At 35.8% G+C, this 22,918-nt stretch overlaps 1 protein-coding gene across 4 annotated transcripts in view; it reads left to right on the top strand.

Annotated features, from left to right (window-relative positions):
- The window catches only part of LOC306847515 (sterile alpha motif domain-containing protein 12-like), a 99,301-nt gene that overhangs the window by 9,384 nt on the left and 66,999 nt on the right, over window positions 1–22,918 (top strand). For all 4 annotated transcript variants that reach the window (XM_079381477.1, XM_079381478.1, XM_079381479.1 and 1 more), the window contains exons 2-3: window positions 8,131–8,321; window positions 12,359–12,488. In XM_079381477.1, the coding sequence (XP_079237603.1) occupies window positions 8,131–8,321; window positions 12,359–12,488 (321 nt within the window). The remainder of the gene's footprint in view (window positions 1–8,130; window positions 8,322–12,358; window positions 12,489–22,918) is intronic.

Here is a 22,918-nt window from a genome sequence, read left to right as displayed (position 1 = left end):
TGTTTTGCCTCTGTTTTGTCTGCTAAGCAAGTTATTGGTAGGTCGGTGCTGAAAATATTTGTTGAGTAAAGTTGTATCTGTTTAAAGTGGGTCACTAGCTTTTTTTAACTTACTTGAATTAGTAATATATTTGGAACAATGTACAGTACATCTTAAGCCAGATTCGGACGGTAATTGTTTCTCATATGGACGTCTGTAAAAATACATTTACATATCACCTCAGTGATAAAACTCATGGACTCGGATGGTGATTTATTCACAGTGGAGGAGTGAGTTCTGTGATCCTGCGAACCAGAGAACGCACTGCTCACGTGGCCAGTATGCTGTAAATAAAATGAATTTAATGAAAGAAATGCATTCTTATTATTGTGTAAAATGTATTCTTATTATTCCAAGCATATTTTATAATGTATAATCCTATTTATTATTTGATTATTTAAATCTCCTGTTTAAAACTAGGAAAATGCGTGCTATAGTTGTATATAATTATACGCGATATATATATCCGTTTATAATACACATTTTAAAATTGTTTCGCATACCTGCTGCTGCCATAATAAAGACCGATTTCGAATGTTTACGTGTTTTTCTTCTCTTTCTGCTCTCACTTGCTGTGGCGGAGCAGTTATGAAGTATTATTCTTTTAAATACTTTACAGCATTTCAGAAATATGTATGCAAATTACACCGAAGTACAACAACTACCGCACGGTGTTCGGGAGTGTTCAAAAACGGTTTAAACGCTGAATTTTGAATCGATTTCTTCTCGTAAACTCAGAGATGTAGATTCGGACGGCAATTCAATTACCACACGACCTTTGTGTTTGTTAAAAAACAGTAGGTAATTTGGCGGGGGATTTTTACGGGGGTGGTGAGAGAAAAACACAGACATTCGACATCCTGGATTCGGACGGCAATTAAATGACCAACTACCCCCTGTATATGGTGAAAATCACTTACGTCCCCCTGAGAAACAATTACCATCCGAATAGGGCTTTAGTATGCAAGTTTTTTTTATCTGCATCAGTTGAATGAATTGTAAAAGATCAAAACCCTGGACACATTAATGCTTGGGACATAACATTCAGTCTCAACTTTTGATAAGATGTCAGATTGAATCACTTTAGAAATGATGAAGGGCAAATCTTCCTCTTGTTTTTCTGGTCAGACTTGAACCCGACTGACCATCGGTACCCTGAGATCCAGATTGGATTTGGAGATGTAATGAATTCAGTAGACCCACGCCTTGTCTTCCAGGGCAGGGTCCAATATCCGTATCCAATTGCAGAATTAAGGTGACCTACTTTATAGAGCAGGGACAATCCCTTTATCTTGGATGATGGCTTAAAATTGAGAAAGGAGGCCAAGATTGGATGCTTTTTCTTGGCTCACATATGGGACAATTAGCTCTCTCTTTCCCTCTTTCTCTGTGCATCTTCAAAGAGCTCAATTAGAGCATTAGCAAGCGTGTAACAAGGAGTCCACTGAGAAGTGGCCCTGCTGATTTGAAAGCTGTTCTTCAGAGTTTTCTGAGCTTGCATTATTGAACTTTCTTCTCAGATTTCAGCTGCACAGTCCTGCGTACTTAGATCTGCCTAGCGGATAAAATTTCAAGTCAAGTCAGTCATATTACATTTTTTTTATTTGAACTCTCAGAGACCCAAGCTTGATAGCAATGATGTTTGCTATGTCTGCCCCCGCCCATTAAACATGGTTTAAAAATCCACTGGCTTCATGATGTGCACTTTTTTTTTGTGCGTGTTGAATCTTGGATTAAAAATGCTACAGTGAGTTTTCCAGGTTGCAAAACGTCAAAGTTATGGTTAAATAATACATATGCTTTTACTTTCTTCGCAGCAGGCTAAGAAGCTAAAATTTGGAAATGTTCATATCAGAACAGTCCTCAGACAGTCTCTAAACTTTCATGGTCTTGAGATACTTGTACACCCTGTAAAGCATTTGAAATGCGTATTTAAAGGCCTGCAGCACAGTTTGACCTTTTTAAAAGCTTCCCTAGTGAGAGAGAAGGCCAAAAATTCAGTGTGTTCATCTCACAGCAGTCCATTAAAGTTCATTAAACGCCATTGATAATCACTTGTAATATTTATTTTATTTATTGTGTATAATGTGTAATAAGCGTAATGTTTATACTGCATTATTGGTCAAGATTTATTTGGAAGTAGGGCTGGGCATTTTTCAAAAATATTGTATTAGAACATTTGGGCTCATAAAAAATGGATATTCGAATATTTGTTTATTTAAATTAGGTTAAATCAGAAATACTTTTATTTATAATAATCAAGTTTTTGTCACAATTTCTGAACAATCTTATAATTAGGTATTATATACACAACAATGTTCTACAATAAAGTTGCATTATATCTCAAGGTTTCATTTTGGTTGAAAATGTGTGCAAACCCTATAAAAACATATAAAATATATACATATAAAGAACAAAATCATTCAAGCTCAAGCAGAGCAAACAGAAAAATATAGCAGACCATGACAATTACAGTACAGAACGTACATACACTCAAGTCAGCCTGTGTTCATTGTGTTTATATTGTTTCACATGTTAATGTTGAGAAAAACAATAATATCCACATGCTCAGGTATAAATTGTTCCTTAGTCTGATAACAATAAGAATGCGCGCTGACAAAGATAACAGTGTGCTAACAGTTTCTTTGCACTTTGTGTTAAACCACTCTCGAGGAAACTTAAAGGAACCATATGTCTCAAGATCGTTTGGCTATCAGATAGCTCCCTGTATTTACAGCCATCAAAGCAACACGTAAAATTTGAGCAGTTTTTATTTTTCGAATAATAATTACAGATCGAATATTCGAATGTTTGACTCTTTGTGCACACCCCTATTTGGAAGAGGAAAACAATTATTCAGAACAGTAATGAAGCCATATTTTCCTGCCTAACCCTTTGCCATGATACATTTCTGTTGTTATGAATATGTATTATTCGGTTGCCTTATACTTGTGTTGCAGTTTTTCACAGTGGGTTAGTTGGGGTCAGTTTTTTCTCCTCTTCTCTTTTTTTTTTTTTAATTTCATTTTTTTTTTGTCAGCAAGGATGCACTATATTGACAGTAAATACATTTATAATGTTACAAAATATATCTATTTCAAATAAATTCAGTTCTTTTAAACTTTGTATTTATTAAATTTCCTGAGAAAAATGTATCACAATTTCCACAATAATAAATGTGCAGCACAACTGATTTCAATATTGATAAAAAATAATAAGAAATGATAATAACAAGAAATGTTAGAATTATTTCCGATCATTCTGATCAGTAATGGCTGCGGAAAATTCAGCTTTGTCGTCACAGGAATAAATTACATTTTAAAATATATTCAAATAGAATACAGTTATTTTAAATTATAATATTTCACAGTTCTTATTTATTTAGGTCAAATAAATGCAGCTTTGATGACTTCTTTAAAAATCTTAAATCTTACCAACCACAAATTTTTGAACAGTAGTGTACATTTTGTTTTAAAGTGATATAAAACATTCATAGATTATATTTTCACAAATGCTTTATAAATGAGTTAATGAAAAAATTATCAAATGGCAATTGGCCTCTAAATGAAATGAACACATAAAACTATGCTTTTAAAACTAGAATTTAAATCACATCAGTCTAGTCCTTAAATCAAGGAGACCAGCATGGTCTGGTCATAGTTGTTGGTTTCTCTTTGTGGATAATGTATATACTGTAATAGGTTCATGATTCCAGCCTCCATCAGTGTGTGTGTCAGAGCAGTTGACAACATTCAAAGTGAACTGCTCTCACAGTACAGTAGTCTTCACCCCATGCATCCAATTAGGGATGTACATTTGTGTTCTGAATCAGCTGGTTCTCAACTAACTCTGTTTCTGGGTCATACACTGAGTGCACAAACAAACCACTCCACTTTTAAATGACCTGCCATCTAGCCTTACTTCAGATTGCATAGCAATCGCAAGCACCGCCAAACCCATCATGAAGCACACTAGAATGCTGCAGAGGATATACTCACTATCCTGCACTATTCAGACACTATTGAGCTAAATCGATCCCCTGTTTATTCATCCTTTCCGGCCTTTCGCATTATAGGAAATGTTTCACTGTGTAAACCAACATCGCTTTCCTTCTCATTTAAAGGGGCAGTAGATTAATTTTTTTGTCATTTTATCACAAATCACATTATCACCCTTTTGATTTGTTTGGAATAATCTTAATTCAGCAGCTCTTAATATTTAGCAAACGGTGTAATATTCGTCTTCTGTATATTTTTGTGTTGAGCACTGTAATTTGTTACCCTTTTTTCCATCAAACATTGCTCTTAAATATTTAAATGTTTCTGTAATAGTACAGTACAGTGCAAGGAACATCAAGGCCATATGTTTGATTTCCAGGGAAAGCAATGTAAGCAAACAGACTGCATTGCATTGGACTGCAATGCATTAATGGAAATGTACTATAAATATTACATCAGGCATCATGTTTGAAATGCAAAAACCAGTTATGTTTGAAAATGTAACTGACATCCAAAATCGTGTTATGCTTCGTATGGTCATTTCTGATTTAAAAAAAAAAAAAAATTATAACTTTAGGCTGTTTGTCAAACAAATATATTGTATGACTTCAGAAAACATACACTACCATGCAAAACTTTGAGTTCGGTAAGCTTTTTTTTTTTTTTTAAGTCTCTAATGCTCACAGAGGTGCGATTATTTTATCAAAATATACTAAAAATAGCAATATAGTATATTACTAATTTATGTTGATTTAAAATAACTGTTTCTGTTTTAATATTTTAAATAGGGGTGTCCTGAGCTGATCTCAAGGATCGGGATTTTTTTTAACTGATCAGCTCTCCAATTCTCTGATTCTTGTTTTATATCAGCTGTCATGATGGTGTTGTATTTAATGCACACTTGATCACTCATTTATTGTTTACCTTTATCTTCTGACAGACTGTGTTGAGATGTCGTTGTACGCATTGCTTTGGGTTGCGTCTTTCTTCAGATTTGACTGGCATGATGGCATTCGCGAGCTTCATACTTTCTAACCATATCTCCACTTTTTACCTTTATGTTGCAATTATTCTGCATTGTGCATAAAAAATACAAGAAGTTTATATCAGTAGTCTCATATTCATAATTGTGACCACACGGTCTGTGTACAGTGTCTACCATTGTAACATGTTTACATTTAACAAGGTCTTTATACAGTGTGTGCATACAAATACATAGAGAGAATGACAGTATCTCCGTATCGACAGATATATTCAATGACTCGGATCAGATGGGGGGCACAAAAAAACCTGATCAGGACATCCCTAATTTTATTCTTGGGGTGGCTAAATGTAATTTATTCTTGTAATGGCAAAGCTGAATTTTCAGCATTCCAGTCTCATGATCCTTCAGAAATCATTCCAATATGCTGATTTGCTGCTTAAAAATATGTCTTATTATCTATGTTGTAAACGGTTGTACTGATTAATATTTTTGTGGAAACCGTGATTTTTTTCAGGATTCTTTGACAAAAAGAAAGTTCAAGAGAATAGCATTTATTAGTAATACCAATCCTTGTTGGATAAAAGCATTAATTTCTTTAAAAAAATCTTACTGGCCCAAAGCACTGTTGAGAATATTCTTCTTTTTTTATTTCTTATTCCATTAAAAAATAAATTAATAAAAACCACATATTAACAGCATTTAAATTTTTGGGTGAACTAGTGCTTTAAATGAGGGGGAGGAAAGCAGGGCTGGATTAAACCATGAAGCATCTCTCCCTCTGTCTCTCGCTTCCTTCTACTCTGTGCGCATGTCGTACAGAAGAGAGGAAGAACGTTCTGATCTATATTTAGAGGCTAAGGCAGAAAAAGCATCCTACCCACCTCAAGGCCCAACATCACCCTCCGGCACATGTACACCCCTCCAAACACACAAATCAAGGGCATTGCTCTGTCTTTGAGATGGATTAAATGTATAGTTGAGTGTGGAGTGCCTGGCCATTAGACAACCTGACTGAATGGTTTCAATTTTGTGGAACCTAAGAAAGATGGAGAACGAAGCATGGAGAAAAGAGAAAGGGAGGAAATTTGAAGTGCTTCGTGCTTTGCATGCTAAGTTGCTTTTGTTTCAAGGCTGCTTCTTTCTTGTAGATGCACTGGCTCTGTCTGTTTTGGAACAGACACATCAGACAGGATGAATATTCCCAGCATTCACAGCAACATGGGCTCAGTAAATAATAGCAGAGCAATTTGTTCTGCTCAAGTTATCAGTCGTTCTCTCACTAATGGTATTCTGCAGATGTCATCATGGCTTAGATTCATTTGATGACCTATTACGCAATGCCACAGGCTGGTGTTAGCATTGAGAGCTTGTTGAGTTTATCATCCCAGTAAAATTAAAGGGAGCGTTCACCCAAAAATGACAATTCTTAACATATACTCACCTTCATGTCATTCCAAAACTGTATGACTTTCTTTCTTTTCACCAAAAGAGATTTCACAGAATGTCCCAGCTGCTCTTGTGCGCTCGTCCTTACAATGAAAGTAAATAGGGACCAGGGGCTGCCAAGCTCAAAAAAGGACAAAAAGCACAATAAAGCATCGTAAAAGTAGTCTTATGAATTATGCACTATATTAATTGCCTTCTGAAGCTATATAGGATCACATAAGAATTAGACTGAATTTAGGATTGTCACCATTTACTTACTTTCATTGTATGGAAAGGAGCAGCTTGGACATTCTGCTGAACATCTCCTTTTGTGTTCCGCAGAAGAAAAGATTAATACATGTTTTAAAGATTTTGAAGACATGAGGGTAAAAAAACTATGACAGAATGAAATGTTTTGGTTGAGCTATCCCTTGAATAAAATAGTTTTCCCCTGTGGTTGTTAAATGCTATGTTGTAAGTTGCTTGATTATTGTTTGCAAACAGATGGGATGGAAATTATGGAATTATTAACTATTAAACAGTTGGCATATATGGATGCCTCAGTGGCGATTTTCTAGTCACATGTACTCCAAACTTAATCACATATTGATTAAGATCTGTGGTTAGTCATTAACCACCCTATGTTTCCATGCTATGAGGCAGCACTCGGTTTTATGTTAGGCTTTTAATTCAGTCTTCAGCTTTGTGTAATTTCTGCCAGAACAAGCTTTGTCTGGCTCTCATCTGCTTGGCCTCAATTCACGTCAGATAACATGACAGACGGATTTGTTCAAGTGTTTTACTCATTAACGCTCTGCAGTTTCTCACAACGACAGACAGAAAAAGCTTTAAATGTAGTTTGTAAGCATAAGCTTTTAAGACTGAGTTTTAAAAGAATGATTTTCTTTCTTTAAAATTATTATTCCTAAAATCATCACAAAATGGTCTGTAAGCATTAACCAAATGATTCTGTTCTCTCTGAGAAATAGAAATATAAAAGCCCTGTTTTGTTAGTTTTTTTTTATAAAAGTTACAATATTCTGTGCCCATTAACATTATGGTTTGTCCTAAAAAGTGCATGAGACACATCTGATTTCAATCAGACATCATTATCGAAATGCTGTGGTGTGTATCAGGCCTTGATAGGTGCATAATTTTGTCATCTCATGCCATCTAGAGGACAATGTGAAAAAATATTTATTAAAAAGTATGCCTTAAATGCTGGAATTAATGCTTTGTATTCTTCAGAGACCTGGCAAAATGTCAGTTTTGGCATTTCAAATTTTATTTTGCATTACATATTACAAGAAAAAAAAAAAACACTTCTCCCATCTGCCATTGCCCAGACAGGTATACAGATAGTCCTTCCTCTAAACTTACATTATTAATCATTTATAGTTATTTTAATTAAAATTGTTAAAATGCTTACATACTGTATACCGTAAACATTACACACTTCAGCTCTAAAGATTTGAGTAAAGAAGCTCTAAAACTAAATTACTGTGAATAACTTATTCACAATATTGTGTTAAACCTTTGGTGAGCAATTTTATGTCTTTTTGTAATGTAGTCTGAAAATGAGTCATCAATTACATCTACAGTATGTTCACATCTGCACACAATGGCTCCACCTTATGGCCATTATTGGTCACTAACCAATCCTGGACTTGTTGATTTCCACAGCTGTTCACTGCAATCTGACCCAGAATGGGATTGACCATCAGGTGTGTGCAGAGGATGTGACCTCTCACCTGGAGGAAGTGTCTGTTGATCATGGACTGGATGATAACAGCCCAGGCTTTCAGGACCAGAGTCCTGGTTTCCAGCGACGATCTCCACCTCAGCGCTCAGTCTCAGAATCTGAGCTCTCCAGGGTGAGAATAGATTCAAGACTATTACCATGATCTCAAACACTAATGACTTCTATAATTATGCTACCTCTTAAAAGTTTGGGGTCTGTAAGATTTTTAAAAGAAATCGGAAAAAACAGTAAAGTAACATTGTGCAATGTTGTGAAATAATACTGCATTTTAAAATACATTTTTAATATATTTTAAAATGTGATTTATTCTGCTTTATATTTTTCCCGGATTCTTTTGTAAAATTATAATTTTTTTCTTTAAAATAAAAGTTCCTTGCTGAATATATGTAAAAACTTTTAAATTATGTATGGTGAAGAATATCGCTAAGTATTAGTGATAGTAGAATGCTTTGTATATAAATCTTATCAAATTATAGATATACACAGGGTTCATCTACCAAAGCACAGTGGTTTAGTAATCAAGCCCAAATGTATCACAGACAAAATGTGGAATTCATTGGCTTAATTTGAACAAAATATTAACCAAAAGCTTCTTGGAATTTTTGTTAAATTTGCTTATTATCTTTAATAATTCTTACATTAATGAATATTATAAAAGAAAGAGAGAGAAAGATCTTGTCACCTGCCATACTATAAGAAATGCTTGGCTTTATGTGTTTCTTTGAGACGTGTAAATTGTGACCTTTGGCAATCCAGCAGGACAAGAATAATTAGAACATCTCAGACATCAGACAAATAATATAAAAAAAAAAAAAAAAAAAAAAAAAAAAATATATATATATATATATATATATATATATATATATTTTTTTTTTTTTTTTTTACATACACACACACATATATATATATATATATATATATATATATATATATATACACACACACACATACATACATACATACATACATACATATACAGTGCCCTGCAAAAGTATTGGAACAGTAAGGCCAATTCCTTTATTTTTGCTGTAGAATGAAAACATTTGGGTTTGACATCAAAAGATGAATATGAGATGAGAGATTAACATTTCCGTTTTTATTTACAGGTATTTTTATCTGGATCTGATACACAACTTAGAAGATAGCACCTTTTGTTTTAACCCACCCATTTTTCATGTTACCAAAAGTATTGGAACAGATGGAATTAACAAAGTGAAAAAGACTTCATATTTAGTTGCAAATCCCTTGCTTTCAATAACTGCATCAAGCCTGTGACCCATTGACATCACCAAACTTTTGCATTCTTCTTTTGTGATGCTTTTCCAGGCTTTCACCACAGCCTCTTTTAGTTTGGTTGCATCTTTCTGTAAATTGTCAGACAAAATATTTCTGTAGACTTCTGAGTTAATTTTGCTGCTGCCATCATGTGTTACATCATTAATGAAGATTAATGAGCCTGTCCCAGAAGAAGCGATGAAAGCCCAAGCCATTACATTACTTGTGTAATGTGTACTATAATGTACACCTGTGTACATTGTGTTTCAGATGAGCTTGTATGTTTGGGATCATGAACAGATCATTTCTTTCTCCAAACTTTAGCGTTTCCATCACTTTGGTCCATAAAATCAGTCCATAAAACAGAATTTGAGGCTCGTCTCCTATTCTTCTTGCTAATGAGTGGTCTGCATCTTCTGGTGTAGCCTCTGTACTTTTGTTCATGAAGTCTTCTGCGAACAGTAGCTTGTGTTACCTTCACTCCTGCCCTCTGGAGGTTGTTGCTGATGTCACTAACAGTTGTTTTAGGGTCTTTCTTTACAGCTGTCACAATGTTTCTGTCATCAACTGCAGATGTTTTCCTTGATCTACCCGTTTGAGGTGTGTTACTTAGTACACCAGTGGTTTCTTCTTCCTCAGGAGATTCCAAATGGTTGTACTTGCTATTGCCAGTGTTTGTGCAATGGTTTGATTGATTTTTCATCTACTCTCAGCTTCACAATTGCTCGTTTTTCACACATAGACACCTCTCTGGTTTTCATGTTGGTTAAAAAATTGCCAAAAATTGTGTCCAACGTGTATTTGAGAAAAACATTTATTTCATAATGATATTTCACCCCCCCCTACCCCCCACCCATTTTAAATTCTTATTATCCAATGAAAGGTTAGATTTTTTTTGAATTTTTAAAATAAAAGAATAAAAGGATTAACAATGCAGGTTAATTTTCACAGCCTTCATTGATCAGATTTACCAAGGGTGCCTATATCTTTGGCCATGACTGTATATATGTGTATATGTGTGTGTGTGTGTGTGTGTGTATGTATATATATATATGTATGACCATTAAGATTTTGTCTTTAGCAAAAAATATTTTCTAAATGAAACATCAAACCCCTTTTTTACTGTTGCTATTATTATCATTTAATAAGTGATGCAGAGTTAAAATTTACAACATTTTACATTGGCTACTGTGAACAAAAGCTAGCATATTTTCTCAATGCATACTTTGAATTTACTGGCATCACGAATATTTTTGATTGTTAAACTGTTCACCACAAGATGGCGCTCCAATGCACAGAGTCTGCTTTGTTGCTCTGATTTAGGCTGTCCATCTGTCTTGTTATATTTCAGTTAAATTTATTGTGAATCACGTATAAACTTTTGAGCCATATATTTGAGAAATAGACAAGCTAATCATATCGCCATTCCATCAAACAATAAATGCATTAATAAAAACATATATTGTCATTTTCATTGAAGCCATATATTTTTCTCCATCTTTAAAAATAAATATTGTTTATATCGATCAACCCTTCAAGTCATAAGCCTACAATGCCTCCAATATGAGTTCTGACTCCTGTTGTCGTAGAGGATGATTTCAGTGCTGTTATGCATTCATAGCTTCAAGTCATCATGCTTTGTTGCTATAGTAACATGAAAATTCTTCAATTGTCTAATTATACCAAGGACAGAATGACTGTGACATTGTGTTTGTGTGTGTTATAATTTAAAAGCTCACTTTTCCTCCCCTCAATATCTCATCTGTCACTCGACTCCATTTAATTGGCTGGGAATCCACCTACAAAGCCATTCCCACTTGTCTCCTACCTGCAGGAACTTCAGAATCTGTGACTCCGTCCTCAAAACTTCTTAAAGTCTTCTGTGAAACGGAGCTCACGATGGTATCTCCACTCGCACTGCTCTTTCAATGCAGTGTAATGTATCTTTATGTATTAAACCTCATCAATCCTTTTGTAAGACTCTGTCAGCGATCGCGGCTCCGCGGGCCTGCCTTCGCAGCTCAGTGGCAGATATCTTGGATTAATTAGCTCGGTGCTGTTTTTAGTTGGGCTGTGACTCTCGCCCCACTGGAGGTTGTTTCTACTGACTCAGCGTCTGTTTGTTTGCCTGAGCTCTGTCGCTGCTGAATTAGCCTGCTTCCTAAAGGTAGCTTACACTTCAGCTCTCAACAGTGCTGTCACAATGGCCCTTTTTCCAGACGCTCTGAATTCAGCTCACACTGTACTCAAATGGCAAGTAGTGGCATTCAAACAGGAGGCAGTCATTAAAGGGATAGTTCACCCAAAGTTGGCATTTTGTTATTATGTATTCACCCTCGTGTTCATCCAAACCCGTATGACTTCTGTGGAATACATTTAAGAATGAGTCAGTTGCTATTTTTAGTGCAATTACAATGAATGCGAACTGAAGCATTTAAGCCTTAAAAAGGTCAAATAAAAGTGGTCCATATTTTTCCACATTTAATGAAGTTATGTGACCGATTTATGTGAGTATCAAGTTAAAGTTATTCACTGATGATCAATAAGTTGAATTTGAGAACTGGATCGTTTGTACAATGAATGAATCCTTCTGACTTGTTTTGTGAAGTGGTTCAACCAATTTATTGAAAAGATTCATTCATCATTTAGGTATTGCATAGCACAATAAATAAATTCTGTGAATAACCACTTCAGTTTTACCAGTTTTCTCACTAATGTATTGTAAGGCTTCAGAAGACTTGGAATGCTTCAATCCGTGAGCAAATAATGACACAATTTTTACTTCTAGCTGAGCTATTTCATACAAAATGTGGGGGAAAAAGAGGTGAAAAGATTCTGCATTTACATTCTGTTATCTTTTTTTCCCTTGCCCAGCCGGGAACTGTGAAGCTGTCCAAACCCGTGGCACTGTGGAGCCAGCAGGACGTGTGTAAATGGCTGAAGAAACACTGTCCCAATCAACACCAAGTCTACAGTGACTCCTTCAAGCAGCATGACATCACAGGTAAACACAGTCAGTCTTACAATGATCTTGTCCAAGGTCAAATACCCCCAGTCCAATGCTTACGCACACATTCCACTTACATTAAGACATTAATAATGGCACTGCCATTAACTGCTGCCGGCTCAGCCTAGATGATTGCATTATGATGTTTATTAGCTCAGCAGGGGTTCCTGTGTAGTTCAGGAGGCATGTCGGGGGAATTTATTTATGCTTGTGTCGTTTTAATGTTGTAACCTAACTTGTAGTGATGGATGAATGTACCACGGTTTTTAATGTTGTATTGTGCTTCAATGTGTTCCTACTTCAAGAAGCGTTATAGAGATGAATTGCTTGCATAGTGCAGGCATAGCATCAAAATCCAATATGTTAACATTTTTGGAGGTGTTTACTCGTACAGCCCGGTATTATATTATATTATATTATATTATATTATATTATATTATATTATATTATATTATATTATATTATATAAAGTGAAAAGTAGTGTTATTACATTTATTGCATTTTTGTACTTTTTTAAAAAACAATATATAATTGTATAATTATAATATACAATTTATTACATTTATATAATTTATTCTTTTGACAACTCTAACATTGCTATTTTTTTTTATTTGATTAAAATTTGAAGATGGAAATCAGGGTCAATTGTCTTTTAGTCCCAAGATGTCCTTCTTATTAAAGTGGGAGATACAGTATACCAAAATCAAAATTTGCAGTCAAATAGATCATGGAGTGATTTGCTCTTCATTGTTTATAATCATGGATTTCTTTGCAGTTGCATAATCGCACAGTGCTGATGAACTGAGGTCCTTTAATCAAGAGCAGTCGTTCTGTAAATGTTCAGTTTCCAAGATCTCTTGATGAAAAGCTCTTGTGGTGATTTATCATGATTTGGCCAACTGATCTCAACTGTCATGGGTAATGCTAACTAAAGCAATGTTATGTCCATTCTGGATTGTTCTAGTTTGACTGGAATAATTGTGAATGCGATTTGCATTAGGGTGATACGTGATCCAATTAGCCTTAATTTATGCAGAAAATATGCAAGCTGCCCGAATTGACGATCCAGTATTAATTAACAGGAATCAGTTCATAAACATCATGCCTTACCAATTAGAGACACAATGCAATTTGCATCCATCTCTGTTCATGCCATGCATAGCATAACACATTTCATTAGAGTAAACAGAGATGGATCAGTGCTAAATCACAAGACGACAGTGTTAAAAACTAACTTGCTTTTGCAGAAGCACATTAAACAGATGTTTTCTGGTGTGGTTTTCTTCCGTACTACGGTGTGTATCTGCATGATAATAATTAATAATAAACAAATTTGAAAGAATGAGATGCAGATCATTTACACATCAGTTGAATTCTTTACATCTGCAGAATCATCTAATATTGGACTATATTATGTGATTACATTTTTTTTCTTCTTAATCTTATTTTATCTTATCTTTAGATTAAGCCATATGTCTGAGAACTTGCATGTCAGGTATATTTAGGTATATTTTTAATTCATATACATTTTTTTTATTATTATTGTTTCAAAAGGTTAAAAAATAATGCATCCATCAGAGCTTCAAGGGATGTGGAGTTATACAGTGAAGCCTCTGAAACTGGTGTTGATAAATCATTGTCTTCATCAGATCACATTTTAGAGTCCATTTATTCTGAAATTCAGAGGGTTTTTCAAGAAACCACAAACACTTTCATTCAGCTTTTCATCAAACCAGGCAACCTCAAATACAGCTTTGAGAGAGCATGAAATTACTAACTATTAAGTTACCTAATTACTTACTATTAAGTATCGGTTTGTTTCCATTTGAACCAGAGCATAGTAAGATAAACCTTTGCATCGCCAACATACTGTACGACTGTTGAGATTCTCCCTCACCGCTTCGACACATCTCCCAAATCGCTCTGAGAGTTTGACTGGAACACTGAGCTGTCATTAAAAATGCATTAAAGCATATTAAGGCATAATTAGATATTAGTCCTTAATCTGCAGTAATTACAAAGACAGAGGCAGTGAGTGCTTTGGTAAATGAGTTAAGCACATATTTTTGATAGCATAGGTGTAATCAGGGGAGAAGGTGCACTCATTCTGTGTAATATACAGCCAAGAAAAGAGAGTGACTGAACCAGAGCTGCTCTATCAGATACAATGAAACTCTGGGCTGGATTTCAAATAGACATCAATCCCATGGGCCACAGCACAGTAGGGTTATGAAAACACAACACTATATAATACCACAATTAAAGCCTGTTAAATAACCAGCTGTTGTTAGACAGATAATGGCTAATTGGCCATTTAAAATGAGATATTCATTCATGAACTGCAGTGAGCTTTGTGCCAGTGTTTTTTTTTTATTATTTTGTTTTTTTAATGTATGCAATGTCTGTTGTAAGACTGTGAATGTCTGATCTGTTTTATGGATGACGATGCAAACCACAATTTTTTTTTCATTTTTCATTACAATCCGGGCCTTTTACAAATTTGAACAAATATTGAATATTTCAAATGCACCATAACGTATCAGTTAAAACAGCCAGGACAGAATTATTAAATTTTTTTGTTTGTTTTTAAAGCAATGTAATAATTGTGCCCTTGGTTTACTGTAAAGGATATGTAGGACTGTGGCGTAATGGCAAGACATTAGTTATTAATATTTTATGGATTTTATATGATTGATATTTTTTTTTAATTGAACAAATTGAACAAAATTAATTATTTAAAAAATCGTGTACATATTATTAATGAGTTATAATAAATAAAACACAATAATAAATATCAGGATTGAATGTTTTAGACTTAAAAGGCAATTTAGCAGTGTTGCCTCTCCAGTCTATTATGGGTGCTTTTTAAAAAGTCATGTGAACAAGCATAATCAAATTTTTGATTTAAGCAACAAAATCTGAAGTGGGCACTTTGACTTATGGTGTCACTGTAACCCAAGTGTCCATTTTTGAAGCATGTTTCACAGCAATTATGAAAAATGCCACTGTGTGGTCTGGTGTGGGAATTGGCAGCAACATCAGATCATACTTTAGGCCTAAATCCTCCTGTTTCATGATCATTGGATCATTCTCTGTGGTTACAGAAAAGAAAGGAAAGTTTGACAGATCTTCTGTTGACAGGATAAATGAATCCAGCTGGGATGTTCCTAGTAAGCTGGCTCTTCTCGTGCTTCCACATGCACTGGACAGTCAATGTCTGTGCGGGCGTTCTGGCTCACTGCTGGTCAGATCAGTCCAGAGAATACTGGGTGTGGTGAGACATTGGGTTTATTTATTTGACTTTAATAAAAGTCATAAACAACTCATGTAAAAGAAACTCCCATCAGGCAGCACACTGGTGGTCTTGAAGTATATGAGCTTTTTTATGGACTATATAGAATGCATTTGTCGTGCACTCCCAATTTGATCTTTCTGATGACCGTTTCATCAGAGTGAATTTCTATTAGGGATGCAACGATACCATTTTTTCAGAACCGATCCGATCCCGAAAATTCTTTGTATCTGCCGATACCGATCCAATCCGATACCAGCCCAGTTTTTTTTTTTTTATCAATGTAGATTTTCTTTACTTCTCTGTGTTGACCTGATCATGCCTTGCCTTGCCTTACATATAGGCAACTTCATTTTAATGAAAAATAACAAATGAAAAAAGATATAATCATAATCTATGACAAAAATACTATTATAATACTTAGTGGATAATTCAGCAGCAAAAGATACTCTAGAAAAGCTGCGCAGCCCTCCGAGTCCGCATAAACAAGTTCAAAGTACAAAGGGAAGAGATATTGATGCTTAGTGTATTAAATCGAGCCTTTTCTTTTAACAGTTTTTAACCTCAGTTACTGTGCACTCTTGAAGAGAGTTTCATCATTTTGACTGTAGTAACCGAACCCAACAAACCCAACATTCAATGCTGAATGGAGGATGACAGACAGCTGCGGCGGAAAGAAGAGTTTGTGAACTTGAATTTAACGACTTAAATATTCATCTGTACCTCACATTGAACTATGGAACAGCTTCAGAACACTTGAAATATAGTGCATGAAAACTTAATGGTGCTTTATAATGTTTTTGTGCCTTTCGTGGAGCTCAACAATAACACAGAAGTGTATACGCACAATATTGGATTTGGATCGGTCTCGTCTGACCGATACACGATCCTGCAGAAAATGACCATATTGGCAGGGGCGGTTCTAGACCACAGTAAATGGGGGGGCCAGACAGGGGCCACTTGTGCTTTTAGGGAGCACAATTTTAAAATTCATCTAAGTATTATTCATTCAGTCATTTTTCACCATGTCATGTGTCACTGAAGTCTCTAGAAGTAATCTATAACAATTTCAACTAAAATGAATGTTTCATTTATTTGACAAATAATTTTGTATTGTAGTATCAGAGGCGGTTTTCTTTTTTTTCTTTTTTTATTTGATATATCCCCAAAATATATCATGAAATATCTCGAATCTCAAATATGTGTAAGTAAATGCATTTTGCACCAATATAAATTGTTAGTTGACTATTATGGGCAAAGTAGCCTAATACTGTAATCTGTTAACTACGCATAAAACCCCGTCTTACAAGTACCAGATATGGGTGTCATACCATAAAATACTCTTAATACGACTGACTTTGTATTTAATGTGAATTTAATATAAACATCATGAGCTACTAATTAGCCTATAACACTTTTATTGTAGAAAAAGAGAGCAAAGAAGGCTTACATTTATCAAAGAACATTTTCACTTCAGTCTACTGAGTTCAAGCACTCTCAAAAACTGCCATAATAATCTCTCAAGATGTTTACACTGTGAAATTAATATCTTACTTACATTCGTACATCTTCACTTTGTTATTTCTGATGAGATTTCAGTCAGCCAGCGTGCGGTGACGAAACGGCGTGTTTCAGCGATGACTCATAGAACCGCCCCTGCGTATCGGAGCCGATACTGATACTGAGTATCGGATCGATGCATCCCTAATTTATAGGTATTTGAGTTTCATATTTAACATGAAAATTATATGTTGTAAAATGGGACATAGAAAATCTTTTTTTAAGATATTAATAGATCTTAAAAGATTCAACACATGAATGCTTTGATGCTGCAATGATGTTCTACAAAACATTCCCAGCTTCCACTCTGGGTTGAATCAAAGGACCCAAGCTAAACATCGACCTGATGTCACACCCTCTATACCACAATCCTGTCTGTAAACTGCATGTAATGACGTCTGCACAGTATAGTGACAGTTGTTCCATGTTATATGCATTCTTTGCTGTATTTCTTTACTTGGTACTTTCCATTATTTTCAGTGTGCTGTTCAATGACCATCAGAGATGTGATGATGTTGAGATAGCTGGTGAAAAGTAGCATAGACTGAAGGTTTTCTGAATGATCTCGTTGAGCTGAAATACACAGTACTCTGATTATCTGAGACTGAATCAAAAATACATTGTCTCTTTCATTTGTTGGAATTGCCATTAAACCTGGAATTTGTGTCATTAGTGGGAGATCAATGGATCTTAACCATTCATTTCGACCATCTGAAGAGCAAACAGCTCATATTATATTTTTTGCTGTTATAATAAAAGGTTCATTAAAGTTAAAGAAGTAATATGCCAATTATATCTGAATAATCTGCTAAATCCTAATATAATTCAACACTAGACTTGTGACTTCAAGGACTTCAGGCTGCAGTCGTGCATATTTGGGATTCAGCACGATGTCTTCACAGAACAGCACAGTTTCAGCCTTCGGTAGCGCGGCGGTGATTTCCGCAAGCGGGATAATGAGGTATGAGCGTCTGAAATTGCAGTGTTCCACAGGGATGCAATTCAGAGCCATCAGATCAATTTTTCAGTATTCTGGGGAGAAGGATGGAGAGGAAAGATCAGATTGAATTGTGGTGCTGTTGGAGGATAAGAGCATGATGTGGCCTGAATGAAACTACTGCAATTTTTGTGTTTTGAAGTATTCTGAGGGGTGGGGGACGGTGTACAGTGTTAGTCTATTGATGGTTATGTTTACAATTAATAATTTGACTGTGATCACTCGCTTTTTCAAGCATTTTATAGCTCTTATAGGTAATAAAAGAGGAAATAGTCGTGTTCTGATGGATGTAGAGGTGAGCGGTTTGCATGCCACTGTATATAGCGGATGACTCACACAACTGATGTTTTTCTGGATGGCGTATAATGAGCATCTTGATAATGCTGTAGATTTACATTCAGGGGAAATGGAGGCCTGCGGCAAAGCATAAATTTTGCTATAGGACCTTTCCAAATGCGTATGTCATGTGGAAAGACATGGTTTGTTATGACTGCTCATTCATAATGGTTTGCCACTCTGGTGGTCACATAGCTACTGTCCCAGTTGACTGATTTTTGTTTTTTCACATTTTTTTGAGTAAAATCAGAATGTGCTAAAGTGAAATTTCTGCACCACTAGAGCCACCAAATGGAATTGCAACAACTATTGTCAAACAGGTTTCTAGATAAAACTGACCCCGTCTGCTATTAGTCTAACAAGCACAAGCCCCACTCCCAAACTCACACCATTGGTTGAGTCACTGTTGCTACGTTAGGTTGGTCGGGATTCTCAAACAAAAAGAGCAATGTTTTGATAGCACCTCAGTACCTGCAGATGACTTACTTGTGGCTGTCTTTTCAGATTAAGCTGGGATATGACAACGTATTTTACATTTATCCTGTACACTTAAACCGCCTTAAATTTATGCTGATTTTCCTCCTTGAAGTCATTTAGTAGAAGTTACGTTCACAATCAAGTGTGGGGTTGTTGCCAGCACAAATGCTCATCGCTAAGCATCGGTGTCTTTCTCTCCCTTTCTCTCCTTATGTTCTATTCATCCCTGTAACTCTTACTATCTGCCCTCTTTTGATGAAATGCCAGATGCCATTGTCCTCTTATCTAGTTATCAATATGGGCTCAGCAACAGGACAGTCTAAATAATGATAACAGTTCAATCTCCTTCAAGTGATTTGGACTTATTAAGTTGTCCTAGGGATGTCCTAGGAACTTTAGGAACACTGAAGATAAGCCGTTGCAGGACTTGACCTCGTATTTTTTCTTCTACACTTGTACTTTAGGCTTATATTTCTGTATTCAACTATGGCGGTTGAACAGAAAAGTCATGTGACTGAAACAGATGAATATGAACTTACATGAACTTCACTGACAATGTTTATACTTACCAGGTCCAAACCAAATGTTTTACTTTAGAAATGTTAGTAATTTTAATGAGAACAATGTGAAGGTTTCTTTGAAATACAATTTTACTACATTAAAAAAACGTATTTCACCATTTGATGATATATGTAATGTATAAAAATGAATTTCTTTCATTTTTTGAGTAAATGTAGCAGAACGTTCTGTTCAGCATCAGATTTACAGATTTTAAATCAAATTCTCACTGGCATTTTTCATCTAGAATTTGGTCCTCTGCCATGTAAAGTAGGTAATTTTGCAGCATAATCTTGCCTGTTGGATGGTACTCTGTATGGCTCTACGTAGGGACGTACTTGGCAGATGCACTCAGGCTCTGCTGTAGTTTGAGGGGCTAGCGAGCCTGCCAGGTTGTGTGTCTATATGTGTGTGTGTATGTGTGACAGAAAGAATGAGAGTATGAAAGGTCCTCTTGGGACTCATGAATGCAGCTGCGGTTAAACTATGTGAAGTATGCTACAGTATCACCTGAGGAGTTTCCTTCACCAGTCCAAGCAGCCTCAGTGTTTCTCAAGTATGTGTGTCTCAGTCCTGCTTGTTCACCATGAGAGTTTTGTCAGAGAAATTGAGGTTAATTTCCATCTTTATAGGCCCCAGAGCTGCCCCTGCCCCCTTCTCTCTCTTTCTGTCTGTCATCCCTCCTGGTTGTTGGAGCAGTAATTAGCCAGGCTTTTGGTTCACATGTAAAAGGGACAGGTCCCTAGAGTGACAGTGGAGGGAGAGAGAGCTTTAAGCTAGTCCATTCATCAGGACTGAAGACGAGTATGCCAGTCCAGCAACCGGAGGGAGAAAGAGAGTGAATTTATCTGCCCTGATGTCTCACATATGTGGATTGCAGCTCCTATAATATAGTGATATGTTTGTGATTTTAAATGTTGCTTGCAAACCGTTTCAAATACTACTTTTGAATAACTGCTGACTGCTTCATGCTAACCTGCTAAACCTTGACCTTTTGGTTTGTATGTGTGTGTGTGTGTATCTTTTAGGCACTGATTTGAGCTTGTAGTCTTTGGTAAATGGTCAATGTAGCAGCAATGCATAAGAGTCACAACAGGATTCAGAAGAAGCCAAGTGTGACTGATCAATATGCTGAAATCCAAGAGTTACATTTTTTTTTTTTAAACCATTTCTCTGTCAGTTGCACAAAGATAAGTAGAACAAAGAAAACCGCAGTAATGGTGTTTGCACTGATACCTGGCTCAGCTCCTACTGGAAGGAGTGGGAAGAGACTTTAACGGTCATTAAAACATGAAAAGGACATTTTCACCAAACAATCACATGATGCACAGGCTGCATATTTTTATAGCATATAACATACATTTAAGTTCTCAGTATTTTTATTATAATTATTTAATATTCCAGTACAAATAGCAAAACATTAAATTAAAAAAATTTTTACAGACTGCCCAGTAGAAATACATTTATTTTGTTCTTGTTTTTTCCTTTTATATAAATAGTCTGTTTTTGCATTTCGCAAATTGTTTTGTTTGGCTTGCTTTTATTAAGATTTTTGGGAATAGTCTAAAAAAAACTCAATTAGAAGATATTTTTATTTTGAATCATGTTTAAGTGAAGCTCTATGTGTAATGTCATTTACGCAATAGATGGCCAACATATCTTGTATTTATAGCAGACAATAATTTATGCTTTTTTTGTTTTCTACCAGACTAAATTCTTTTGCATCCTTATCTTGCTGAGACAGCTGTTACCCAGTGACCCGTTCTTCCTGCTGAGTAGCATCTAAGAAACATCTCAAATGTTTTTGTTGGACAGTTATTTGTTTAGAATGGCACCTTTCCCATTTCTTCTCATACCCTCGCATTTGTAACTCTTTTCCCATCTGTATATGTATTCTGCTCTTATTTTCTTTCTTTCCTGTTTTCACACTCTCTTCTCTTCTGTTCTTTAACCAGGCTTCGACTCATCTTCTCAGTGAAACACTTATGGCAGTGATTCAGAGAGAAGGCACGCTGATCTGTTCCTCATTGAGGCATTTCAGGCAAATGCTGCCAAATGAAGGGGTAGTTTGGCACTCTACCAACGTACTGAAATACCTTAGCCCGATGACCTCAACATACATGCCTCACACATACTCCAATTTTCTGCTTCTAATGTTCCGTGACTAAAGAGGCCCCATCTGTGCTCATAGCGCCTCAATATTCTATTTAGAAATATAGATGGCATCAAAATGTGATAGTTTGAGTTGATCATGAAAAATACATTTTTTTTTTGTTCTTATATTGCTTTATTGTAAGGCTGTCCTATAAAATTATTTTCTTTCTGTCTAAAGAAAATGCCATGTACATTTATTTTTCCTTTAAAAGAATCTCGTTCTTCATTAGTGTCAGACTTTTTTCCCAAGAAATATATATGAATGTCAAAACACTTAGATTTAACAGAGAAACAATACTACATAAGATATTAAAGTGTTCAGAGAATGTATCTAGCGCAGGACTCTACAATACGGAGGACCGATGGCCCAGGGCCGGTGTAAATTTGGAGTCAGTAACCCTAACAGTTAGTAACGGCACGGTCTCGTGTTGTATCCACCAGCGCAGCAATTTTGTTTCATCACTAATCGATGGATGTCTACAATATAAAAATAAGGAGAAACCCAAAACAGGCCAGAGGCCCGGCCCGCGTCTGAACTATGATGTGGAAATTGGCCCGAAACCCGGCCCTAGAGGCGTAGAAAAGTCAGGGCCCGTCGAGCCCGGGCCGAAATGCAGGGCTCTGGCAGCTAGCACCGTGCTAACGTTAAGACTTCTTTCTCACATGCAGACAAATACACCGATGCACGTTCAAATACGTCATTAGCAGCTAGTTGTTCAGTTCTGTACACACTGCGTAGAATTTCTGTAAATGCGGTTGTCACTACCTGTATTTTTCGGGAGTTAATGTGGTTGTCGAATGCAGTTGTCACTCCCGTATTTTAGTGAATTATGTGTGTACAGAATGCGATTAAGGAGTAAAAGGTGAACTGACAACCAAATTTAGATGCGTGTGTACGTGGCATAACAGAGTTCCTTTTGGATTTTTTCAGCTTTTGAGAACTGCCCGTTTTTCCGGTAGTGGACAACTACAATCTCATTGAACTACACTCTCATTGACTGGTGCTCACCAATTATCGTCCCTGTTTTGATTTCAGCAAATCCGTTCGAGTGA

This window comes from Barbus barbus (genome assembly GCF_936440315.1).
Source record: "Barbus barbus genome assembly, chromosome: 27".
In the NCBI taxonomy this organism is placed as follows: domain Eukaryota; kingdom Metazoa; phylum Chordata; class Actinopteri; order Cypriniformes; family Cyprinidae; genus Barbus; species Barbus barbus.
Note: the sequence above shows the minus strand (reverse complement) of the source record. Positions and strands in the feature narration are given on the sequence as shown.